The 24,928-nt window shown below is 47.2% G+C and overlaps 1 protein-coding gene across 1 annotated transcript; it reads right to left on the bottom strand.

Moving 5' to 3' along the window:
• Positions 1-4,190: 4,190 nt before the first annotated feature.
• LOC135384252 (venom metalloproteinase antarease-like TtrivMP_A) lies at positions 4,191-24,589 on the bottom strand. The gene is made up of 5 exons (XM_064613465.1): positions 24,503-24,589; positions 24,264-24,400; positions 20,829-20,881; positions 5,773-5,884; positions 4,191-4,335 (listed from the first exon to the last, which is right to left on the bottom strand). The coding sequence occupies exons 1-5, from the start codon at positions 24,587-24,589 to the stop codon at positions 4,191-4,193; spliced, it is 534 nt and encodes a 177-aa protein (XP_064469535.1).
• Positions 24,590-24,928: the final 339 nt, after the last annotated feature.

A 24,928-nucleotide genomic window follows, 5' to 3' on the forward strand; every position in this document is an offset into this window, starting at 1 on the left:
TATAATCATTAGAGAATGAGATGAATACTAGAAGGCAAGCGGGCTGATGTATATTACCTGAACCTGACGATGACATTTCCTTGAGGGAAACGAACCACACGAAGTGACGACACGAACGGAGTTTTCCGTTTGCGTCGTCTTTTGGTGTGGTCACAGTGTGGTTGCTCATCCTCAAGGATCACCATCATAAAGTTCAAAGATTTGAGGCTTATTGCGGTAACACGCACAGCATGTCACATGACATAACAAAACACGAGGTGAGTGCTTATACATGAACACTACCGAGTGATCAACTTCTGATGACTTCATCGACATTGTCAGTGTAGTGTCTTGTATTCGTACAGTTATGGGCATCAGTACACGGCTTGTCACAACATGATGTTCCGTACATTCTACGGCAACATTCAGTACGATCTAAAATTACCTCCGGTAACATATACGAAACGAAATGCAGACAATAAAGAAACGGCGGTACAGGTGGATCCTTACTTACAGCGTATTACAACAAAACCTAAAGAAAGAGCACAACAAGAATGCAAACAGAAAGCTCCACTGAGAATTGCACATTGAGAAGTGAGGAACGGCAGGTTTTGCAAATGTACCAGGAATGGGACACAAATCAACACCATCCGTCCGCCGGCTGCAGATTCAACGTGTACACCGTCTTTGTCACTGTGAAACGCGCAGTTCACGTGGTTGCGTTTGTGTGCGAGTGAGTGAAATAAATCTGAAATTGGGGATGAGTTTGTACATATCTATGAGAACAAATCTTGGATTGCCCGTACGGTCTCACTGGCAATCCGGGGATATGGTTTAGAGTCCCATTACTGTCTCCTTTTCATCGACTACCTTACTTGTACGAGCATTATGCTCAGCCTCTAACTTGTATGGTATTAAAGGGCATTAGGGGCTTCTTCTTTGTCTATCAACTTTACGTTCCGCATAGCATGTTAGCTTCTACACGGCTCAATCTAATTGACACTACCACGTTACGTACGACATTTGACACTTTTGCTCGGACTCAAAAGTACGAATAATACGTCAACGACATTGGAGTTGCGTCAAATGCCACATTACATGGTTTTTCGTAGAATCGCACACGGAGCCATCTGGAGCGGTTGCCTTCCTGCAGCTCTTGAAGCCCTCCTCCGAGCGCTCCTTGCAGCAGTGCATTTCGCACCTTGAGTTAGTGCCCACTCTCTGTAATAAATGACACTAATGTTACTACTAGCCCGCAGCTGTCCGCTAATGCCTGTCACATAGAATATGGTGAATTTTGCTTGAACCACGAGGCAAGGAAAACACAGACGAGAATGTGTTTGTGATCGTCAGTGGTTTCCTTGCCTCCGGGTTCGGTCAAATTCCATAATGTGTCACCAGTTAGCTTGCATTTGGATCTTACTCAACAGAATATATACGGTGAACCTTATTTCTGCGGCATAGTAGTCTCCGCCACCAACGCCCAAAGTGTGTCTGACTGCTGTGTACGACATATCCGTGTACTTCCCTGAGCTTGACGAGGACATGCTTAGTTAAACTATAAGCTGGCCTTTGCGGAATAAATGGAGCACTCATCTCTACAGGATGTCATATGCACATTATCGAAACTACCGTAGCACCACTTCCCTTTCGAAAAGAACAACGAGAACTTACTAAGAAAAGTCGAATGGTTATGTCCTTCAAAGAATTCGGCCAGTCTTATGGCTACTGATACTTGGTGATCTAGAATATCTTGAGCACATTCTTCTTCAGTGCCCACACTACCAACCTTCCCGAACCACACTATCCGGGTCTCCCAATCAGCTGGACTCTCGCCCTCTCTCTTTGTCAAAATTGCTTGATCAATTGCCGAATGCAGCCTACCAACGCTCTTCCCACGCTTTTTGGACACAGTAAGAGTTTGGTCCTCACTGTGAAGCGACTCATTATTTCATTTCACCACATTACCACCAGCAATGGGGTAGGGTATCGCACTCTGGCGATGAGACTCCCTAATCACCATCATCATCGTCATCAAATAAAGTTGTTGATGTTGTTCCTGTGCACCTGTTTCTGGTGGTCACTACTGACGAACTTCTTGGCGAGTACTGATCAGGAGGCCTCATGTCACGGAATGACACAATTAGCCTGATCGTAATCACCAAGAGAGAGAAGAGTAACGTGACTGACGTGTCAGCGGAGATTTTAACCGCACTGGCGAATAAACAACAGCGAACAATGAAGTGTTGGGGATATCTGTATGTTTTTATCGCGATACGGAAAACGGGCTATAGCAATTAATACAATTGGGACTTCGCGAAAGTTCGCACACCCTTTTAGCTCGGCGCAGTTGTGTGACGGAACACAATCGCCGGAGCCGCCGCGCCGCACATGTAGACAACTTTTTGTTTCTTTGACGTAAGGATTGCTTTATTCAAGGAGGGACAACGCTCATTTATGGTCGGTAAAGTTGCGGCACCGGAACTGAGCGGCGATATTCCCTGTGAGGGCTAGGTGAGGTCTCGGGACCAGATAGCGTTACCGAAATTCTACAATTCAAGAAAGCTAGATCATGGCCTTTGGTGAGTAATAAAATATTTCTCTTTCTAACCGTCATTCAATTCTGAGCAATTTTGCGAATCTGTGAGTACAAAATTCATAAATTCGAGCCTTTTGGCCGATATCATGTAGAAGACCCCGCTACACGACGCCCGCCGGTTCTGCAAACAACCGTACCAGGACATGAGGGTAACAGTACCATCAAACCAAGGGGATGAGTGTCGTAGAAGTTCTTGCAATACTTGTCCAAGGTTACAACCTCGCCAGGCAGTAGCACTTTAGGTGGGGTCTCGACTGATGTCCCAGCCATAGACGTCAAACAGTTTGTGTCGGCGCCGCTGTAATAAAAAAAAAAAAAAACAATAATACCTCGTCGTCAAAGTCAGCATTGGCAGCGAATTTCCGAGATTTCATCGACACAACATTCTTTGGACAAACGAAATTTTTATACGATCAAGTTTCTTATTTGTTGCCAAGAACCCTAGTTTTCCACTGTAACAATTTCCAAATCCCCTGCTAAAATATTGGGAACACTACTTTTTTCTGTATCGAGACTGACTCGGTTCAAAAATACCTGCAAGTCCGCATGGTAAGCATATCTCGAAACTGTAACTCTAAAGCGCTATGCAGATGCATCCTGCAATACCACATATTTTGTCTTTACTTACTTAACTCAGCTTTGCAAATTCCGCAACATGTGTTTGTTCTCTTGACTCGCAAAGATTCCATATATGGCAGAAAAATGTTGCGCTTTTCAGGAAACGAAACTGTTTTCAAAACCGTCTACAACAAAAGTAGTGTATAATAAAGCTAGCTCTGTATCAACCCCGGAATATTCTCCTCTCTGAGGAACTAGCGTTGGGACCGGAACAAAATTCCTAGCTTCCTGAAGCTCCGCTATATGTCATACTCGGTCAGTATCGGGGTCTGAAAGATCACTGTAGTGTGTTGAGCGGAGGCCTTCTAAGAAGCGCTGGATGTCCAACTTCGGTTGATAAGCTACTTGTTTGTAGGCATCGCATTTCTCACGACTGTCTCCCTTGTGAATGAGCATGTGTTTGTGTCGAGTCAGAGTGTCGAAGTGAATGCTAGTGACGTTCGAATTGAAATATGCAGTTGAATCCGCAGCAATTTTTGCATGTATCCGTGATGAAGATCAAAATCCGAATTTTTCTGTGGGAAACGGAATAGTAAGATAGTAGCTGTCCATCACCTCTTAACCAATTTTCAAAAGAAATAAGGAAAAACAAAAAGGTATGTGATAATGTCACAAGGAACAGCGGTAATGACCGACCGAGATGAATGAGATATTTAGAGATACAGGATGCATCTGAGAGTACAATGTGCAAAAAGTTATTTCTCGTTACTTTTTCTACGGCATCTAAAGAGTGTCAGTAACAGATATGTCGTATGATTTTCGCCTAATGTTGTGTTGTCGACCATCAGCTCTTATAAAAGAAAGCAATTTGAAATGTACATTGGGCACACATGGACCACATTTGAATTTCCCGAGGACAGACAAATAATATAGCACCGATAATTTTATCTACAATATAGAACCGCTGAAGTTGCATTCGGCTCCTCGCGTTAATACAGTGATGCACCGTACGACGGCATTGTACTAAGGATTTAACGAAACGTCATGCAGTCACTCACAGTAGATGCTCCATCATGATTTGTTCACTGCATGCTGAAAAGGTGTAGTGATTTGGTCCTTTTTCGTTAGCGCCCATAATGTGTCCATCCTTGTACTTGCAGTCTTTTGCCTCTCCCGTTTCATCGTGCGGTGCTCCCAGTCTGGATGATATGGAGTGGAGTATCAAAAATCACCATAGCTCAATATCAAACTTCACAGCGCACAAAGGTGAGCCCCCAAATTCGTTCTTTTCTTTTTTTACTCTTTTCTTTCTTTTTTGTCGCAGTGTGTTTTGCAACGAACAAAATGAGATCCTGTGCAAGAACAGCTAGTGCAGAAGACCTACACAACGCGAGCGCAGTCTCTCTTCCTACTTTCCACAAATCCTCTACTCGTGAAACGACCGTATCGAAGGACGAGGTAACAACGTAACGTGGTCCTCGGGCCCCTGACTCGTGACGTAGACAGGTACAGCTCAAACAAGTGTAAACTGCGCGTGAGATGAGAAGATAGAAACAAAGAAGAAAGGGCACGGGGAATCCTCATGTCACCCCCCCACCCCACCCCACGGGGACATCCCTACGTCACGCGAGGTGTGTCGGCAGTCCGCGGCTGCTTCGTCCTTCAGTTTTTGTAAATTTGATGGCATAGTTATGGAGCACCGCAGAGTGAAAATATGTTGCCTGGTGACTCTTGGTGGATAGGTTGACAAATGAGAGAGGATTTCGAGCCATCTTTAAATTTACCTGATTGGTCCTTTAGCACTTCGTTGCCACCCGGGAGTTCTTTGTAAACAATTGTGACTATTACGGTAATTGCCGAACTATGGTTCTGATGATAACATAACAACTAAACTACAGCGTGAACAGCAAAGCTTTTTCCCAAAGCTTCCCATACTTTGCAACAAAACCCAGAAAGACTACGATAACGCCAACTGCTACAGTAATGCCCATATTGAAGCCATTCTCGGTACGGAAGTGCTCACGTTCAATTTGCTAAGCAGAAAAATGGTAGACCAGCTCCGGTGGCATAGTGGTTAGGATGATCGCTTTCAGCGCCGTGACTGGGAGGTCACACGAGCTCGAAGCCCCGCCGAAGCTGTGCTCTCTGGGGTTTTCCTGGGTTTTCCAGGGGACTTTCCAGACTAATGTCGGCACAGTTCCCCATAAGAACGACCCAGGACGCATACTAAGCCCCCATGTCCCTCATTCCTTCCTGCTGTCCTCTCTCCATCGGTGCACATCTGTACGCTGCTCTTAGCCACAGTTGCTGAGTCGCGATGAGTTGATGAGTCGCGTTGTTAGCACCGCGAGATTTCGCGGTGCTAACAAGGAATAAAAATGACAAAAGAGAACTAAAAATCAATGGTGGACATGAATGAAACCGTCTGATGAACACTATACAGTTCACTAAACACGCCTATGTACTTGAAGTAGAGATGTGACCCTCGAAAAACCATGCCGTGTAGGTTCGGTTTTTGCCGTTCGACATTTTTTTTCGGTTTTGCGCTCTAGGTGCACAAGAAAAGAAAACGAAAATGTGCGTGCAACTGGAAACACTGGATGCACCGGACGACATCTCTTGCTATTTCAACTTACAAATGTGCCAGCTCATGTGCAACAGCGTAAACGCCGGTGTAGAATGGGGCCTTGTCCTCAACGACAGCATAGTTGTTGTCGGGGGTGCAAAGCCCGCCAACGAAGGCCGCTCCTGTAAGACGGAAGAAAAGAAAAACAGTAAAGAACATCAAACGCATAAAGCGGCTCTCACCTCTCAATACGAAATCTTACTTATCTTGTTTAAGAAAAAATGAAAACCGACACCTGTGTTTTGGTGGCTCTCTTTATTATTCTTGTTATACTTATTTATGAAGTTATATGGTGTACAAAATAAGTATTTAAAGAGATTGAAATATTTATTTTACTGAAAAACAAGCTTTCGGAGTCTGTCCTTCATCCGGTGCGATACATTGATACGTTCAATGTATTGCACCTGATGAAGCACGGACTCCGCCCGAAAGCTTGTTTTTCAGTAAAATAAATGTTTCAATATCTTTAAATGCTTATTTGATTCACTTGCGAGTGCTAGACATATCCCATTTGTCACCTGTTAGTTTCCTATATGGTATCCATATATAAACAATCCATTATTCTCTATTCTTTTTTGTGTGTTTGTACCTACTCATTTTACGTGAAATTGCGTGCGGAGAGGAAAAATAATGCATCCGTGACGCTCATGCATGGCCAGTGACGAAATGAAGGCGGCGGCAGCCTCCCCCCCCCCCCCCCCCCCAGCCCCCAATTTGCAAATATGCATAGCTTGACCTGTCATTGTAGATATGATGCAGCAAAAAGAGAGAGACACACACAGAGGAAGACAACACGATGACTGCAACATCGTGCAGTCATCAACTGCAGTCATCGTGTTGTGCCTTCCCCTATGTGTGTCCCTGTCTTTTTGCTGCATAATATCTGCAATGTCACGTTACCAACTACCCTAACTATCAACAGTGATACATAGCTTGCACGTGATGTCACCCTATAGCTTTACCCGTGCTTTTTCCCTCTTTCTGGTGAACCGGCGCACCGTGCCTATACGCGTGCTACTTTTCTGGGTCATTTACTCGCTGTTTGTTAGCGGCACGAACAACCACTAACTGAAGAAACTTTCACTGTCGTGGAAACTATGGCAAGGTGCACACAGCACAAGACCTGTTTTTTGCTACGAGTAAGTAAAATTTTCCGTTCCTGCAATTTTCTAATTCTACTCGACGCAAACAGCGAGCTACAAAGAGTGCGCGAGTTCGTAACGTTTATTTAACTTTCGGAAATATTTTCACGGGTTTTCAGAGGAATACGCTCCCCAGTTAAATCCACTGCTTACGTAAGGACATTGCGGGTGCCATAGGGGTCAGTTGTCCCACACGAAGCGGGGTAAATTGCCACATGCTTCAACTCGTAGAGCAACTGATAGCGCAAACTATATCCGCGAAAAAATTGCTTGACTAGCGTTTTTTAGTACATCTTAGAGATCGTGTAAGAATTTATTGCCGCTTTTCATATTTACAGTGTCTGTCTACCAGCCAGTAGTGGCTAGCTTGCACGAATCCTATACAGCAAGGACAAACGGGGAAACATAAAATGGAAGGATTAAGATAATAGGTTCTTCTCTGCTCGGTTAGTGTTGTTTCCATATGCACTTCCAGTGGTATTTCATTCGCTACACCTCCACAATAATGATTACGAGAAAATGCAGCTGAGAGAAACGACCCCAGCCCGTGTGACAACCTGAGCCGCTACTGGGGCGTATTGTCACACTTGAGGACTTTCGCAGAAGTCTATTTTATAAATTGTTTTTGGAAGCCAGCTTTAGTTAAATTTGTGCGTTGTGTAGCCAAACGATCGCACTAAAACACAGCGTCGGTTCTGTCAGCCTGACGAACGTGTCGGGTCGCCACAAGTAAAGGCACGGAGAACACGTTGAACAGCAGTTGAGTGTGTTTAAAAGCAATCTATTTACTTCAACGGTCGGAGGCCTACCGGCCTGTATTTACAGCTTTTCAGCCGCAGAGCGGCGCAAGGGAAAAAGGGAAGCGAGAGGAAGGAAAGAGAGGACGGGAGCGCAGTGTTTTCGGAGAAGGAGAAAAGAGAAAGTGAAGAAAAAGAAAACCCTTGTACATCTGGCAGTGCGACCGTACTTGGCGAGTCGCTACAGTACTCCCCCTCTAGTGAGGAAACGAGCTAGAAAATAACAAAAATATTCGTCGGTGTCCGAGCACAGGTCGCTGTGGCCACCGCACCCGTCTGCGAGAGCGGGTGATATGGGGCTGAAAGATGAAAGTCACTGAAAATTTTAGCCAGCTGTCTAACCTTTCACACAACTGGCTAACCTTTTTAGTGACTTTCATCTTTCATCGTTAATTTCTTCGTCAAATTGAGACTTTGTATGTGTTTATCCCTTCTATGTTGTTCCAGCCTCAGAGCATCAGTTCTTTCGTGTCCTTTCGTGATGTAGGGCTCTTCTGCATGTGTCCTCTGCGCTGCAGGTGGCTTGCCGGAGGGGTTTTCAAGACGTGTGGATGTCTTTTGTTGAGGCAGTGTTCCCGTTCTGTCGCTGCTCCCGTTGCCAATTATTGCTGGATTTAGTCTGTCAATACTGACGACTTCGGTGCGTCCGTTGATAAGTATAGTGAAGTGCTTCTGACCGCGCTTGAGAACGCGGTGTGGACCATCGTAGGGGGGCTGCAGAGACTTCCTGACTGCGTCGTGGCGAAGAAACACGTGCGTGCAAGATTCCAATTCCGGGCTCACGAACGATGCGTCGTTGTCCAGTGCTTTTGGTAGGACGGCGCGTAGTGTGGCCATAAATTGTTGAAGTTGGTGGGCATAGTTAAAGGGGATCCGGAATCTTTGCTGCAGGGAGGGGTGTAATGAACTTGCCATATAGACGCATCGGGGTTCCGTAAACGAGCTCCGAAGCACTGCAGCCGATGTCAACTTTGAGAGCTGTTCTTATGCCGAGCAAGACAAAAGGGAGAGCATCCGTCCATCGAACATCCCCACGAGTCATGATGGATTACTTTAGCTGCCTGTGGAAACGCTCGACGAGGCCGTTTGAAGCTGGATGGTAGGCCCTGATGCGTAATCTGTCGCATCCTATGATGTTGAGAAGCTCCTTGAACAAGGGGGGGGGGGTATATGTTTAACCCAAAGTAAAAAAAAGAGAAGGGAAAGGTTAGCCACTGTGTGGGCTTGCTATTCCCTAAAGCTTTCAAGCAAACAAAACACAAACAGCTGGGAAAATTCAGAAAAAAATCAGAAGACACAGCTCCGTCACTAATCGTTGAGCATAGGACGCATCAGAGAGTGCCCAGGAGTTTAGATTCCCGAAGGAATCGTGTCAGCGCAGACGTGACTTCAGCGTGCTGCGTAGGGCCAAGTAGCACCGCGAGGGAAAGCTCTCGGTAGCCTACATAAGCAAGGCGGCACCGGAGACTCAATCGGTGATCTTCGTACTGCTGGCAGGCAGGCAATGAGGAGGTGTAGCACATCGGCTTCTACGTTGCACGTTGGGCAAAGAGGTGATGTGTGCTGATTCATCTTAAATAGGAGGACAGGAATTCGTGCCACAGTCAGCCGCAGCCGATGAAGCAACGATTCCTCGATGCGCGGGATGCGGCCAGGCACAGCATATGTCATTAAATGGTCGATGGATTTAAGGAAGGCATTGGTTCGTATAGCTTCTCGCTGAAAGAGTTGTGTGCGGTTGGCAGTGAAGCGGCGGATTTCCAGCTGGCACATAGAGCGCGCAGGGGGAAAGGCAGTTGGTTGCTCAGCGTCGGGGGCTTGCCGAGCAAGAGCGTCAGCACGAACAAGGATTACTCGAATTGGGCGCCACTCTCTGTTGTTACTGTTGATGGTACGCCGAAGCGAGCAACCCAGGTAGAAACAAAAGTGCGGGCCACCGTTGGGGCGATAATGTCCTCCATGAGTGTTGCCTTGGGCCAACGGGTGAAGCGGTCTATTGCGGTGAGGATGTAGCGGTAGCCTTGGGATGGGGGAAGAGGACCCATAATATCTAAATGAACTCGCGCGAAGCGTGCTTCTAGTGTCGGAAAGGTTGAGATGGGGCTTGACGTGTGACGATGAATTTTAGAGCGCTGGCACGCGTCGCATGTGCGAGCCCAGTGCCTGACGTCTGTGTTCATTAATGGCCAGAAGAATCTTGATGTCATGAGTCGCTGGGAAGCTCTGATGCCAGGGGGGGAAAGGTTCTGGTTGCTGTGAAAGATGTCCTTTCGAAAGGCCAAAGGATGAATGGTTGGGCTTTTCCAGTCGATGTTTCGCACACGAGGGTACTGTTCGAATCAGGAAGAGTGATGCTCTGGAAGGTCAACGTTCTTGGAGTACTTGAAATCTTGGTAGTCTTTTTGAGCTTCAGAAATGGCGTTGTAGTCGGTGCGAGCCGGCGGCGTTGAGTTCACGGCGTGTATCGTAGAAAGACAGTCGGCGACGTCGTTGTTCTTGCCTTTCACGTACTGGATGTCGGAGGTGAATTCAAGTATGAACGACATCTGCCGGAGTTGTCTAGATGTGTGGGATCCGGACTGGGCCTTCACCGATCTCAGAGCAAATGTCAGTGGTTTATGATCGGTGAAGACGGTGAATTCGCGTCCTTCGACGAAGTGACTAAAATGGCGAATTGAAGAGTATACTGCAAGGGGTTCTCGTCCGAATGTATAGTAGTTGTGTTCTGTCGGACTCAGCTTGCGAGATGGGCTGCCACTCGTCGTTGATGCGTTGTTGGAGGACGGTGCCGATGGCGGTGTCTGACGCATCCGTCATAAGAGATGTTGGCGCGTCCGGGTGTGGATAGGCTAGCCGAGCTGCGTTGGCGAGGTGGCGTTTGATATCCTCAAAGGCAGCGTTCTCTCGATAGCCCCACTCCAACGGTTCAATTTTGTCGTTTTTATGCTTTTTGCTAAGAAGCTTGCGGAGAGGCTCGATGGTTTCGGCGAACGAATCGTTGGGAACGAATCGGCGATAGGAATTGACAAGTCCCAGGAACTCCCTCAGGCGAGGTTTCGTCGTTGGAGCTGGGAAATCAGTGATTGCCTAAACCTTCGTTGGCAGTGGTCGAATTCCGTTGCTGTCGATTTTGTGTCCGAGAAAGTCTAGTGATGACGCTCCGAATTCGCACTTCGCCGTGTTGACGACTATGCCAAATTGTTCCAAGTTTGCGAACAAAGCATTGAGGTGTTCCTCATGCTCTTCAAGTGACGCACTTGCAACAAGAATGTCGCCTATGTACGCGTGGCAGTAGTCCATACCACGGACGACTTGATCGATGAAGCGGTGAAACGTTTGCGCGGCGTTTCACAATCCGAAGGGCTTACGAACGAATTCGAACAGTCCGAATGGTGTGGTGACTGCCGTCCGTGGTATGTCATCGGGGTGGACGGGTATCTGATGGTACTCCTGCTTCAGATCTATCCGTGAAAAGATGGTCGCTCCACGGAGTGACGCGGTCAGGTCTTGTATGTGAGGTATGGGGTAGCGGTCTGGGACCGTAACCCGGTTAAGAGCACGATAGTACCCGCACGGCCGCCAATCACCTGAAGTAGCCTTGGGCACCATGTGCAGCGGTAAAGCCAGGGGCTCGAAGATGGTCGGATGATGCCTAGCTGCTGCATGTGCTCAAATTCGCGCCAGGCGATCTGCAGCTTTTCAAGTGACAGTCCACGGGATCGTGCAAATGTCGGCGGTCCGTTGGTCTCGATGTGGTGGCTGATACCGTAGCTGACAGGTAGCTCAGTGTTTACAGGACGGGTGAGAGAGGGTACTTTTCCAAGATATTGGAAAACGTGTTTGAAAGGCCGGGACGAATGGTAGTGAGATTCAGTGAAAGAAGGCGTGATAGCATGCCAGGGGTAGTCATAGATGTCACCGAATCTAGAAGTCGATTTTGGCGAATGGCCACTAGTAGTCCGAAATAGCGTAGAAAGTCCACTCTGATGGTGGCGTAGGGAATGTCAGCAACCGCAAAAATCCTACGGAATGTTCGTCGCAGGCCAATGTCCAAGGTAAGGGAACGCTCACCGGTGTGAATCGCGGAGCCGTTCACAGCGTAGAGTTCAGGTGCAGCCGGTTTGCCGATCCTTTGTTGACGCCGGGGTGATGCTCACTTGCGCACCTTTGTCGACGAGGAACTGCTGTTCGGTGACGCGATCCGTGACATAGAATAGTCGGTGGCGGGTAGGTGGGTGACCAGCTTCGCTTACCGCCGTTAGCTACTGGCCGTCCCGTTTCCCCCTCTCGAGCACGGTGTTTGGCACTGTATGGGATTCTCGCCGAACGTTTGGTGATACCAGCAAAGTGCGTTACTGTTGTTGCTTCGCGCTGGAGACTGTCGTCGGCCTGCCGCTGGTCGGCGTGAAGCTGATCGGCTGCGGCCTCGCTGCGTTGCGCCGAGCGACTGCACCATCTTGACCGGGTTGTTCATCTCGGCGCGGACGTCATCGATGGCGTGGCTCTCCCGTGCGGTTAACGTGTCTTTGAGGTCTATGATGTCCCTCCTGAGTTCCGTGATGGCCGGGGGTTCGTATTGGGATCCGACGGCAGCGATGACTGGGGAGCTAACGTCCATGATGTTGTCGGCCATGTTGGAGATGTCCAACAACGTCGTGCTCTTCACTGACGCCAGTATCATACGAACGCTGGCTGGGAGGTGCTGAAGGAAAAGCTCCCGCAATAGAGTCTCATCAATGGTGCTGGCCTTTTCTCCGAGCTGTTTTTGCAGACGACGGAAAATTGAGTAGGCCTGCTGTCGCCCAGCTGCTTCGATGTGAGCAGCTGTTGTATACGTCGTTGTTCTGATGCTGATGTCCGGCTGATCAGTTGTTCTCTCAGCGTGTCGTACGGTTTTTCAGATGGTGGCGAAAGAAGTACATCACGAACATCTGTGGCGACGGATGGGGTTAATGCGGCAACACACGTAGTTGAAGCGAGTCGTCTGTGATGATATGTTCCGTATTGGAAACTGTGCCTCCACTTGGGTGAACCAGACTTGAGGGTCGTTGGGCCAGAATTCCGTGAGATTGGTCTCGATGGTAGAGATGCCAGCAGGTTGGTCAGCAGAGAGGTCAGGCATGTTGAGTGGCCATTGATGTGGATTTGACATAAACAGAAGGCAAGTCCAAAAACCGGGTCACCAATATGTCGGGTCGCCACAAGTAAAGGCACGGAGAACACGGATGCAGTTGAGTATGTTTAAAAGCAATATGTTCACTTCAACGGTTGGATGCCTTCCGGCCTGTATTTACAGCTTTTCAGCCGCAGAGCGCGGCAAGGGAAAAATGGAAGCAAGAGGAAGGAAAGAGAGGACGGGAGCGCAGTGTTTTCTGAGAAAGAGAACAGAGAAAGTCAAGATAAAGAAAACCGTTGTACATCTGGCAGTGCGACCGTACTTGGCGAGACGCTGCAAACGTACTTTCGTCACAGTAAAGTCAGAGGTACAACTGTGACAACTCTCCCCGATCTCCCCTACTACGTGAACTGCTTACAGGGCTGCCACCATCCACGACCTGTTTATTTCACGGTATACACACTCGCCCCAAGGACGCATTATATTGGAGACCTACACTTCCCGGAAGCGGGAACCGCACCTGTCTGGTCTGGAAACGGTGTCATACCACACACCGGACAAACAGGGCTACTTTTGCAGGGCGTCTCGTCCATCTTCGTCGCTCGCTCGCCTCGGCTAGATCTAGTCATTTACATAGTTATGCGACGTTGGCTTGCTGCGATGACACATAGATAAAAACAAAGTGCAGGTCGCAGCTCTACATCGAGCCAGCACAGGGAGTTGATGAGTCCAAACTCTGTCCTCGTTGGGGCAAATTGTGCTCTAACAAACAATACCACTTTTAACCGTGCACTTTTGTCGTTAGAAACAGTCACCATTCCGCCTATGCCCAAAATGCAATTGCAGCGTCAAGTCTGGGCACTACGGTTCCCACTGTGAAAACCGAAAACCCTACGGCATTGGGGGCAACAGAAAAACATAGACGAGGGTGAGGGGGAGGGGGCGGTTCGCGATCCTTGATTTTTATAATTTTGATGGATCCCAGACACGCCAGGGTAGCGAGGATTGAGAAGTCCCAATTCCGAGACGTTAAGTTACGGGAGCGGCGGTGAAACTGTTTGCTGTGGCCGGCACCGCTAGGGCGGGCAGCGTTAAGACTATCGCATCGGGGGAGGGGGGGGGGACCGTGCGTCCTCCTCCGATTGGACAGGGAACTGTACCTTCGTCTTAAAGCGTCTGAGGAAAAGCCCAGGTGAAACACCCAGACCCAGCGGAGGCAGGGACTCCAACACGAGTCACCTCCCAGTCTCGGAGGAGAATGCCAACATCGTAAACCAGTTCTGCCGAAAATTTGTGCGATACGTTGAGCGGTGAGTCTCGAAGCGCTGCAACGAAGGACTGGAAGAAGGGAAAGCAACACGCTCCGCTGAAGTCAGTTTGAACAAGATTGGCAATGAAAGTGCACGTTTTTGAGTTTTGAAGCCACTAGGCCTCTCCTTCCCTTTGCCGCGACACGTCAAATGTTACGTGCGGTTCGAAGAACCGCAGGAAAACCTGCTCAACGGACCACAGCGAAGAATACGACGAGGGTCCGTGGCGAATAAAAACTTGTAGCGGCTGTGCTTGTCTCGCCATTCTTTGTGTGTCTCCGGAGTACGGCAGACGTCGGTGTGGACACTCTCTCGTAATCCGCTCGCAGTCCGCTCCGAGAGCGTCCACTCAGCAGTGGGAACATTGTTTTAGTATCGCGTCTTCGCTACTGCCGTGCACCTACACTTCGTACCTAGGAAAGAGATGATAACTATTCTTCCGCAAACATACGGACTCGTACTTCCATTGAGGAGGCTGGTGTCGCGCTAAGCAAGCAATGCAAAGTATGGAGGTCAATGGTGGCGCTGTGCGTGTGCGCTCAGTGACGTTGACGCCTCTGCAGGCGGAGCATGAGTGCCTTGTTCCTGTCACGTACACATTACATTGCTGCGACTGAGGACTCAGCAAATACTGAGCAGTTGCAGCACAAAGGGTAAAGCACTACTTCATATAGTGACTCTCTTAGGAGGCGATAACTCTTCTCTGCAGCGGTAGAACGACGGGTGCAATATTGTTGCTCAACGCCTCGTAATTCTATTTACAAGTTCTTCTACAATACTTCTCCTGCGTAACTGGTCCAGCGTTAACAAAAAAAAAAAACTTTTTTTTTCGGATACGGGCTTTTAGATGTACCGCCATGCAGATATCTCTATCGATTGTTACGTCACTTGCAGAATTGTAGTGCCCAATCAGACGCCAACGCGGAGGCATATATGGGCCTGTTGCTCTGGGCCAGGTGGCGCGAGTGAGCAGCAACATCAGCGCCCCAAATCATGCAACACTCCCCAGTTTAGCAGACGACGCGGCACTTTCAAGTACACGGTTTCGAGTTGTTCGCGCTTTTCAAGAAGCACCGATTTTTCTGTTGATTTCCTACAGGTTTTGTAGCTTCCTTGGCACCATACCGTTTGACACACCATGCAAAACCCGCTGATGGAACTCCTTACTGTTGTGATCCGCGGCCGTTTGGGCCCGAAATGGCGCTGTGCAAACTTCACTGCAACAGCCCTATATGGACGTCTTCTCTAGGTAGGTGAGAAGTCTAGAAGCAGCGAGAAAAAGTGATGAACTTACGCGAGTTGGTAGGATGTGGTCCTAAAATATTGGACACAAAATGTGGAACCGTGCAGTATACTCCTGGTCGTCACTCGATTGACATGCCTTGTTTTCTTACGTTGTGGTGGTTAATGCTTGCTCTAATGGTGCATTCCATTGGCAGAGCTGGGTCAAAAGTTTTCCCCGGAAGGGGCAACAACTGTCTCATTGACAGAATCGAGAAATGCTATGAATATTGCATTGGCGGAACGGGACAAAAAAAGTTGCTCTGAGGAGCAATAGTTTTTGACCCAGCGATTGCCTTGGGGGAAAGCCAGCAGGACAGGACAGAAAATATAAGGCATGCGGGCGCTACAAGTGAGGCCGTGACCTTCGAGCTTTCTTTTCTTTTTCATTCTACTCCTGTGTCGCGCATGTAGTCCTGCGTATCTTGAACGGTGAAAACATGGCACATCCCGCTGTGTGTGATTATCCGGTGCGATTTCGAATTAGGTTTTTCCACATTCCGAACTGTGGCTATGAACGGCGTGATTCCTCGGCAGTGAAAACACGCCGGTGCAAGTACGGTGTCACGCGCTGTGCACATAGATAGCATCGTACACTGAATGCTAGAATTCCATTAAAAAGCAAACCCGTGCGACCCCGCCAGAAGGATGCACTGAAACATCACCCATCAAACATCATTGGGAGAACAAAAATTGCTCTCACAGTGGAATTTGCCCTCAGTGTCAGATCGTCCAGTGTCCACTTTCTTTCTGACTCTGCCTCCGACGACAACACCACACACCGTAAGCCTTTCGTGCACAGCGCACATGGGTACCAAAGCTCGCTTTGTGCAATAAAGCCAGAAATGCTAAGCACGTTGAAAAGTAGTGGCGGATCGAATGACTGCGTGGTCTCATTGCTTGGATGCGGACCTATAAGATTTACCTTTACGAAAGGTGTCACAGCCAACACGTTAAAAATACTGCTCGGTGCCGACACAGATGCAGACACGACGGGCTACTTGGTACAGATCATACGCTGTACTTGCTACGTTAGGTCTCGATGGCACGCCCGTGTGTGCCTCGGTGGGCGAAGGAGGCTATCGAACATATCTGACACTTGTGTACATCGTCTGTTCATTTGTGGTTGCCCATTCTCGAGCTCCACCCTCAATCGCAATCCAAGTCCATCCAAGCGAAGCGTTATCTTGACCACGTCGTTTATACACTAGCTTATTTCTCTGCTATTTCTCGTTCCGTCGACTTCTTCGGTGCCCAACGCTGTCGTAATATCGAAATCCCGCCCGGCTTTCGAATAATCATCCATCACTTCTCAGTTTTCTCTGACTCGGACAACCTATGATGGAGGGTATGAAAATGATTTTCTAGTTTGTATAGACGTCTTAACCAGGGCCTATCCAGCCTATTCACTCCCAATTTAGCAGATAGAAACTTGATGAAAGCTGTATACAGTATAAAGCGGCCTCCCGAAAGAGAGACGCAAGCATCGTGTTCAATGTGGTGGAGACTCGTGCTTGTCATGACAAGTTTACAAGTGCTTTTGCGGAACAAAGACAAGTTGGACCGGAAACCAGGACATGGGTGAGCTCTTTTTCGTTGTTCTTCACCGTTCAATCATTACCAATTTTGTGCATTCACTGAATTCAATGATCAGGTGTGTTGATGATAAATGGATATGCCTTGAAAGGTAAGTACTCGTGAAAGTCGAATAAAGTGATTTGTTGCTGCTATCTACTGTTTTGTGTGGGTTCTTGCGGGTACCCATCTATCGCAGACATGAGGGGCTATCTTTCCCTGTACATAATTTCTGTAGAACTTATGCATAAAATACGTGTACATGTATACAGTATCTAAACAAGATGCTTTTGAGTTTCTATACATTTTAGCTACCTAATCAGTAACCACTCCTGCGCCCATTTCTTAGAAGAACCATATAAAAAGCAAGGTAGGAGCTGTGTACATTATGTATCTGCCTTTAACCCATCTAACCCAGGATTTTGTACACAGTTCGCATACATCCTGGAAAACTTTTTCCATAAGGGTAGGGTTATACTAGGTCCCGCCTTGTCAATAGAGTTCCTCGAGAACTACGTCATTGTGACGTGATCTGCCTACTGGCGTGCAAAAGAAACCCACGTGATCATATACGCCAGTACACACGAATAGTTCTACGCGCGATCGACGCCCACCACTGTGACGCTTCAGTTGCTGCAATGTTTACATAACACGAGGGCTCTATTGCGGCATGTCATTGCTGTCTTGCGACGTAAAAACGATTTGTAGTAGAGAGTATTTAGAAACCGGTTGAGCACACCAGACACCATAAGTTCGGGTTGAAGGGAGCGACGTGAATGTGCTTTAACGCATGGGGATTATCCTTCCTGGGCGGCGATCTTCCTGGTACCTTCGAGGTCACGATCGGTTTGCTTCCGATCGCTGTCTTTCGGACACTCCTGAACGAAGTTGAAAAATGGCTACCGCCGCCGGGATGGATTTCATTTGCTTGGTAGCTGTCAAGTATTCCGTGGATGGCGTAACGATTCCTTACGAAGTTCTGTTCCTCGAAAACCTCGCGGTGTATTGATATTTCTGGTTCATCATTACTCATACTAAAGATCAGAAACTCGTCGTAGAAAATATCGGAAAGATCACTGCGCCATTTTGAACGTCGTTCCGTGTGGGGATGCTATGGTGACTCAGAACTGATCAAAGATTCGTATATTGTAGAACATCTTATCGGTCGAATATACGTGTGGGAGTACGCTTTTTACTGTTCTGTGGAAAAATTTTTGCAGCGCATCGAAAAAAAAATTTTTTTTTCTTCTATTCTGAGCGTGAGGTGTCGCCTCTCGTGTCGCAGAAGTTTTTCCCCACTGGTTCACGAAAACTCTTTGTGGTGAGTCTCCGGTCGGTTTCTTGTTGCTTGATTATGTGCCGACCGACTGATAGACCGTATGCATCGCACCAGTTCACGAAAACCTATTAAATGCGACAGCATTTCTTCAACGCTCTTTTGGGCCCCGGAAGCGTAGCGTCAGTAGAGAGGGACACTTTCGCTCTCGCGATGCGTTATCTGCCCTTCGCTTGTTTCGCTTGTTGCGTGCCTCGGTTCATAGAAAAAACGTTTCGGCGGAAGGGGATTTAGCAGGTTCGAAGGTATTTATAGTAGCGGTTCCTGAAACACGATGAGCTCTTATTTGAAGTGGCTTCTTGAAGTGGCATCATGTTATAATTCTTTCTTTTGACAGCTTCCTTCATTGTATCGTTTTCGTAGAGCGTTTGCGTCCTGTTGAAACTCCCTAGCGACTGCGTCACTTCGTTATGTCGTCAATATATCGTACAACACCACTGAGTAACAGTGTAAACGACGGCACATGTCGATATGCACAACGGCATCGTTAACGGTTCGATGGGGACTTTCAAATTCGTCGATAACGGTGGAGTAGGTCGCATCGTCCGCCTATGGCTCCGGTTCGCTGGCGAAGTAAGGGGTCGCACAGTTAAAATCTAGGCCACCTCGGCACGTGCCATCAACCGTTGTCTCAGTTCTGATACGGTTACCATCAACCTGAGAACGGTCACTGTCATGATGTCAAAAGAAAAGAAAACGGGTGTTACCTGAAAATGCGCTCACTTCCCGCTCGTCTACGTCAACGCCATGACCATTTACAAATTGCAAGGTGCAATCTACAACAAGGTTGTGTACTCTTATAGCAAGTCACAACCGCCACACCTCGTCTATGTTGCGATGTCGCGAGTTACTATCCTCGAGGGCCTATAGATCACTGATGTCGACAGAGGCATGATGTTGGGGCTTGAGTTTGGGGACGCACAGAATGGATGTTCAGGGTGATGCAATTCTCACGAGAGTGCACGTGCTCGGATTGACGGAAACGTGGACTGATGATCTGTATGAGATAGGCGGATGTGGGTACATGTCGTTCAGCATCCGCCAAGGGAGCAGAGCGGCTGGTGTGGCACTTCACGCCAAGGAAGGGGAAAGGGAGCGGGAGATATATACGCTATCGACAGCACTATGAATGGTCGTAAGAATCACCATTGTCGCCGTCTACCCCTCGCCAATGTTTCACGAGACGACATCAAACTGTACCTCATTTGGAATATCCTGCCGTGATCTCGTAAAACGCAAATGCAGTTTCCCGAGCTACCCGAGCAACCTGTACAGACGTGCCGCTCATTGTGCGTGGAGACTTTAACATTAACGTCAGGGACGGCAACAACGGGCTGGTTATCGGCTATATGAAGGAGACGTTCAATTTGGACATCGTGGGTGATGTGAATGTGCCGATCACGCGCAACGGCACAACGATAGAATGTGTGTTCGCGAGAAGTACATGTTAGCGTGTGCGGCATGGACTACATATCATAGTATGATATCCTCAAGCCCGTTATCTGCATCGCTAGAACTGAAGATAACCCAGACGAAGAGGAATCGCCCGAGTGATGGTGTACGGTGACATGTTCAGCTTCATGGCCTTTGGCATGAATGCTGAGTTTTAGCAGATGGGAAGTTGTCAACGGTAACCGCTTTGGAAAACATGACAAGTAAACCAGCTTGCATCACGTTGCTGATCTTTGATTTGACAGCTTCCTTTATCGTGTCGTCTCCATATAGTGCTGCCCATCCGCTAAAACTCCCAAAGTTTTCTTCTTTTGCGTCCAACATGGAATCGTCGTCCTTCATCTACTGCAGTTCCAGTAATCCTATAGCGTTTCCAACGCCTTTGGCAGTGTGCCAAAGAGTACAACAAAATTGTGTATATGGTCGGGATACAGGATCCCTTAGAGCAGTGGTTCCCAAAATGTGGTCTGCGGACCCCCGGGTGTCCACGAGAGTGTTCGTGGGGGTCCGCGGCAATCGAAGACAGTCCGAAGACCGTCTTGGCGGGTGCTGGTCACGTCATCTCTGACGGGGACGCGCGAATCTAAATCGATATATCGAATCGAAATATACTACCTTCTCATTTCCTGCATGGCGGTGCCTTGTTTGTTTGTTTTTCCTTTTCTTTCTTCACGTCCCGTATTTATGTCAACATGAATCGTACTTAACGGGGGCCCTCGAATGGATTCTCAGTAGTTTTGGGGGTCCGACACAACGAGAAGTTTGGGAAACGCTGCCTTAGAGGATTTGTCATCGTTATTGGCATAGGCTATGACCTCAAGTCTTGTGTCATCATATTCGCCATACGCACTTTCTTTGACATTTGTTTCCCTTCAATAGTTTGTCAATTCCAACTTACTCAACATGTGTTTTCGTTTGATTGGAATAAATAAACATGAAAATTGTGACTCCGTCTGTCTGATTGTGTGTGAGTCCGTCTTTTTTTTTTTTTCGTTTTCATTTTTGTATTTGGCAATGAAAACTTTTACCTTTATTCGCATACATCCCAAGCACTTACCAGCTACGCCCGTGAACCATTTGTTCTCCTCGGTAAAAGCTACCACGTCAAGGCTGTGAAAGAAAGAAAAGATACATCTGTACTCTTCCGCGCACTGCGAAACACATACGAAATAGCACTGCAGCAGATTTGAAACGATGCATGCACCAGGGGTTCTCCTACGCCCCTCAAGGGGTGTACACTCCCCCTCAATTTTTTTAGATTGACCAGTACTAAAGCCCTAGATATTGGAAAGTGGTGACACTTTTAGATATTTGCCGATAGAGCGTGACCCCCTTGGCGAACGCTGCATTCACCCGCGTCTTCTGAACGATCATTGGCTCTCGGCGCCATCATCCGGGTAACGCGCGCGATTGGTATGTTCTGTTTTTGTTTTTCGTTGACGTCATTTTTCTCACGCCTTCATCTTTTGAGTGCTCGCAGCATGCAGTTTCGTTGTATATTTCGGTGCCTGAAAGCGGATTTCCGCTCGCGATTCCGCAAGGAAAACGTGACACTGTCCGAACGGTGAAATAGTTCCATAACATCGGTCGCAATGACTTCATTCCCACAAAGGGCACTGTCCTCTGAGGGATACTTTGCTTCTGCTATACTCGTGCGATTTCTGTTTTAAGGCCTGCGTCACCTGTGCCAGGGGTCAGTGTGTTCGTCATTGATTGTTACATTATATGTTGAACTTCTATGAAAGAGTTCTGGACGTTGTGCAGTGCAAACACTGTTGTGCTAAATTAGTTGGGACGGATGTATCCTAAAGGTTAATCGGGCGGAAGAGCTTCTTTCCTGAGTCACTGGGTAGCTCTTTCCCGGGTGTGGTTGAGGAAGTAAAAATCACATGAAACTTCTGTGCCAAGAAACAAGCAGTACTTACAAATTGTATTAATCAATCCCGACGTGAAGAACCAGTTCGTGTGGCATAGAGGTTAGTCCAACTAGAGATTGCGATTCAGTGTCGCGTGTCATGTAGTTTATTCGGTGTTCCCCGCCACTGTTTTTTTATAGTAACTTTACTGCAGAGTTAGGATGATCGCCTTCCAAACCGAGACTGTGAGGTGACGTGGGTTCGAATCCCCGCACCGACTGTGCCGTCAGAGGTTTTCCCTTGGTTTTGCGGCGGACTTTCAAGACGAATGTCCGCACAGTTCCACCTGAAGTCGACCCAGCACGCATAATAGCCTCCATGCCTCCAAATCCTTTGTGCTGTCCTCTCTCCATCTGACCATGTCTTACCGCAGCTCATAGCCACAGTTTGTTACTTACGAATCGGCCTAATGACCAACATGCCCATCCGCCGAATTCCCGGTGCTACAATGGCTTAGTAGCTGAGATCTGGCATCCCACAACGAAACTGGGAAGTGACTCGGTTGCGCTGACTCCTTGTTTTCCCTGGGTCCTCCTCAGATGTCGATAAGGGTCCCGATTAAGTTAGCTCAGAGCGCTTCGGTCCTCCTAGGGAAACATGCCTTCGGCCGCATCGGCAGGCAGAACACTCGTTAACAACACGCCTTTAGTCAACCAGGTCACCTATTCCCTTGTTCGGGGGACGTTGTGTTCTCCCTAGATTGATCTCTCACGAAGCGCTCTCGCTTCCTTGACAGGCAATACACTTTTGCTGGTTAGCAATCTACAAATTGTCCTCATAGCCAGACACAACGTTGCGATAGGACCTCTCACCGCGGTGGTGGTAATAATGAAGTGCTTGCATTGCCACGAAAATGACCAATTCTAATGGATGTGCTAAGCGCTGGTACAATATTGCAAAACCAGGACCGGGGTACATAAAGAGACATTCACACACAACTGTTTAATTTCAATCAACGGAAAGACGAACTGGCGAAAACCAACTTCATCAGAACAAACTAGCCAAACGAAAAGCTTTGTTCAAGGATAGTGACACTGAGCTTACGGCATCTGAGTGTGTAGACCCCATGGGAGGCGTAATAAAATACACGGGGTAAAGATCAGCATATAAAAATTAGTTGACCGAACTGTCTAGAAATAACACAGGCATTGCAATATTTTCTCTTACTAAAAATTACAAAGCAGTACGTATATTATTAATCAAATAATCATGAGAAAACATGCGAGCGGGTGGCAAGGATTCTGGCGAAAAACCCCTTAGAAAGATAATGCACAAGAAATAAGCTCTTTGAAGTTTATACAGAGACAACCCCCTTTGCTACGCTTCCAATGAATTAATTTCTCGTCGGTCTATTAAACTCCTCACCTGTGTTCCAATCCTTGCTTGCGTGTGCTCTCGCTACGTTCCTTAGTTTTGGGTTTTTCATCATAAATATAATTACTGAGAATGTGGTTGATATACAGGATACATTACTGTATCGTTCTTTAGCCAGCTCTGACATTTGTCATCTTTCAATATCATTTGTATTTCAAGTCCTGAGTTGGCTTCCTTCTTGCTTCTTACTTCCTTTGGCTTTCTGTCCTGCCACTCCCACTTTTTCCAACTTTGTCTTTATGTGCTTGTCTTGTCTGAAACACATTTGCTGGTTTGCCCGCTTCGTCTTGTGTCTCTGTTCTTCCTCAGGCACCTTCAGTATGGAGTTCATCCATTTGGTTCTTTATTGGTGGCAATACGATACCGAAGAAACGCTTGACAAGATATGTTGATATCATATATTATATCAAAAGCTCTTGGCCATGTTGCCTTGAGCTTATTAATTACTTGTCAAATTTTTTGGTGTATCAACTGGCGTTAAGTCTCCAGTAGACTGGAAAAAAGGTGCAAACAATGGCTTTGGGATGAAGTGTAACTGAACATGAGAGGCGTGGTCGCAAAGACGTTTGTTGAACTGGGTCGCTAGATCTAGAGCTTTATGAAGTTCATCTTATTATGTTCATTATGAATAGACGTAGTTCTCGTAGACTTGTTGTATTGGTGGCAAGGTTTAGGATATACCACATTTTTCTGCTGTTACCACAGATAATGTGGCTCTTAAAATATTATTTTCCTTGGCATTCCTTCACACTGATTGTAGAATTTAAAACGTGAATTAAGTTGAGCATTAGATGAGTTCAGTCAGCACATACGCCTCTAGCTGCCACTATGTGTGCCACCACAGTAAAATTTTACTGAAGGATGACATCAGGGACACCTCATAATTAAGTTTCCTGATCGAACTGCAGATTGGCCCTTGCCACGCACTTTGATGAATGCAGAATAAGCTTTCAACGATAATGTCCAGATCACGCACTACAACAGCGTCACAAGTCGCTGTGGTGAATATGCAACAAGCGACACCACGAAGGTACGCGCACTGTAGAAATCGGTATTAGTCAGTAGGACGAAGCCGTTGTTGGACTAATAGCAGCTCACAATAAGAATACCTAATGAAGTTCACGTTCTCAATTGATTTCGGTATATACTCACAAAGGTTTTTAAAAACCTTCGCACTTAAAAGCACAAACATTTGAACGTACCCCGTCATTAAAATAGCAATGTGTTCATCCTTTGGGTCGTTTTTGTGATATTCCTTTAAGTTCACCAAGGTACCTGTGAAGTTCAAGTAAGGTTTCCTATCCTTGACTACCTTCGTCAGAATAGATTCACCGGCCGCCTGCAAGAGAACGACAACAGACAAAAGGTGTTCAGTATTGGCAATCACAATAGAACATTACGAAAGCGATTGAACATTGCGGAACGCAACACTCCCACTCGCCACTTCCTCTAGAGCACGCAGCGAGAGATGAGCGGCACTTCCTGTACGAAACGTTGGGATGCAGCTCTGAGAATACTTGTAGGTCATTTGGCTATTTAATAATATATTGAAATATCAGGAGCCTACAAGACATATTATTTGTCACGGTCTCGAATTAGACTAGATCAGATAGCCAAAGAGACACACACACACAAATTAAAAGCATATTTGCATTGGATGAACGGAAACAATATTTGTTATTGCTCCATATATTTTTTATTATTTTTCCAATGAATCTTGTTGCAGAGAGAGACTTCAAATAGCATTTACGATTTTTCGTTGAGGCGTTGGGATGTATCTAAAAATTATTTCTACATTAGGATGACGTCAGCTGCATGTGCTGCGTCGTGCATTGGTTTTTAGCCCTCGCACACTGATTGAGCGGAT

The sequence above is a fragment of the Ornithodoros turicata genome, chromosome 1 (genome assembly GCF_037126465.1).
Source record: "Ornithodoros turicata isolate Travis chromosome 1, ASM3712646v1, whole genome shotgun sequence".
Lineage (NCBI taxonomy): Eukaryota > Metazoa > Arthropoda > Arachnida > Ixodida > Argasidae > Ornithodoros > Ornithodoros turicata.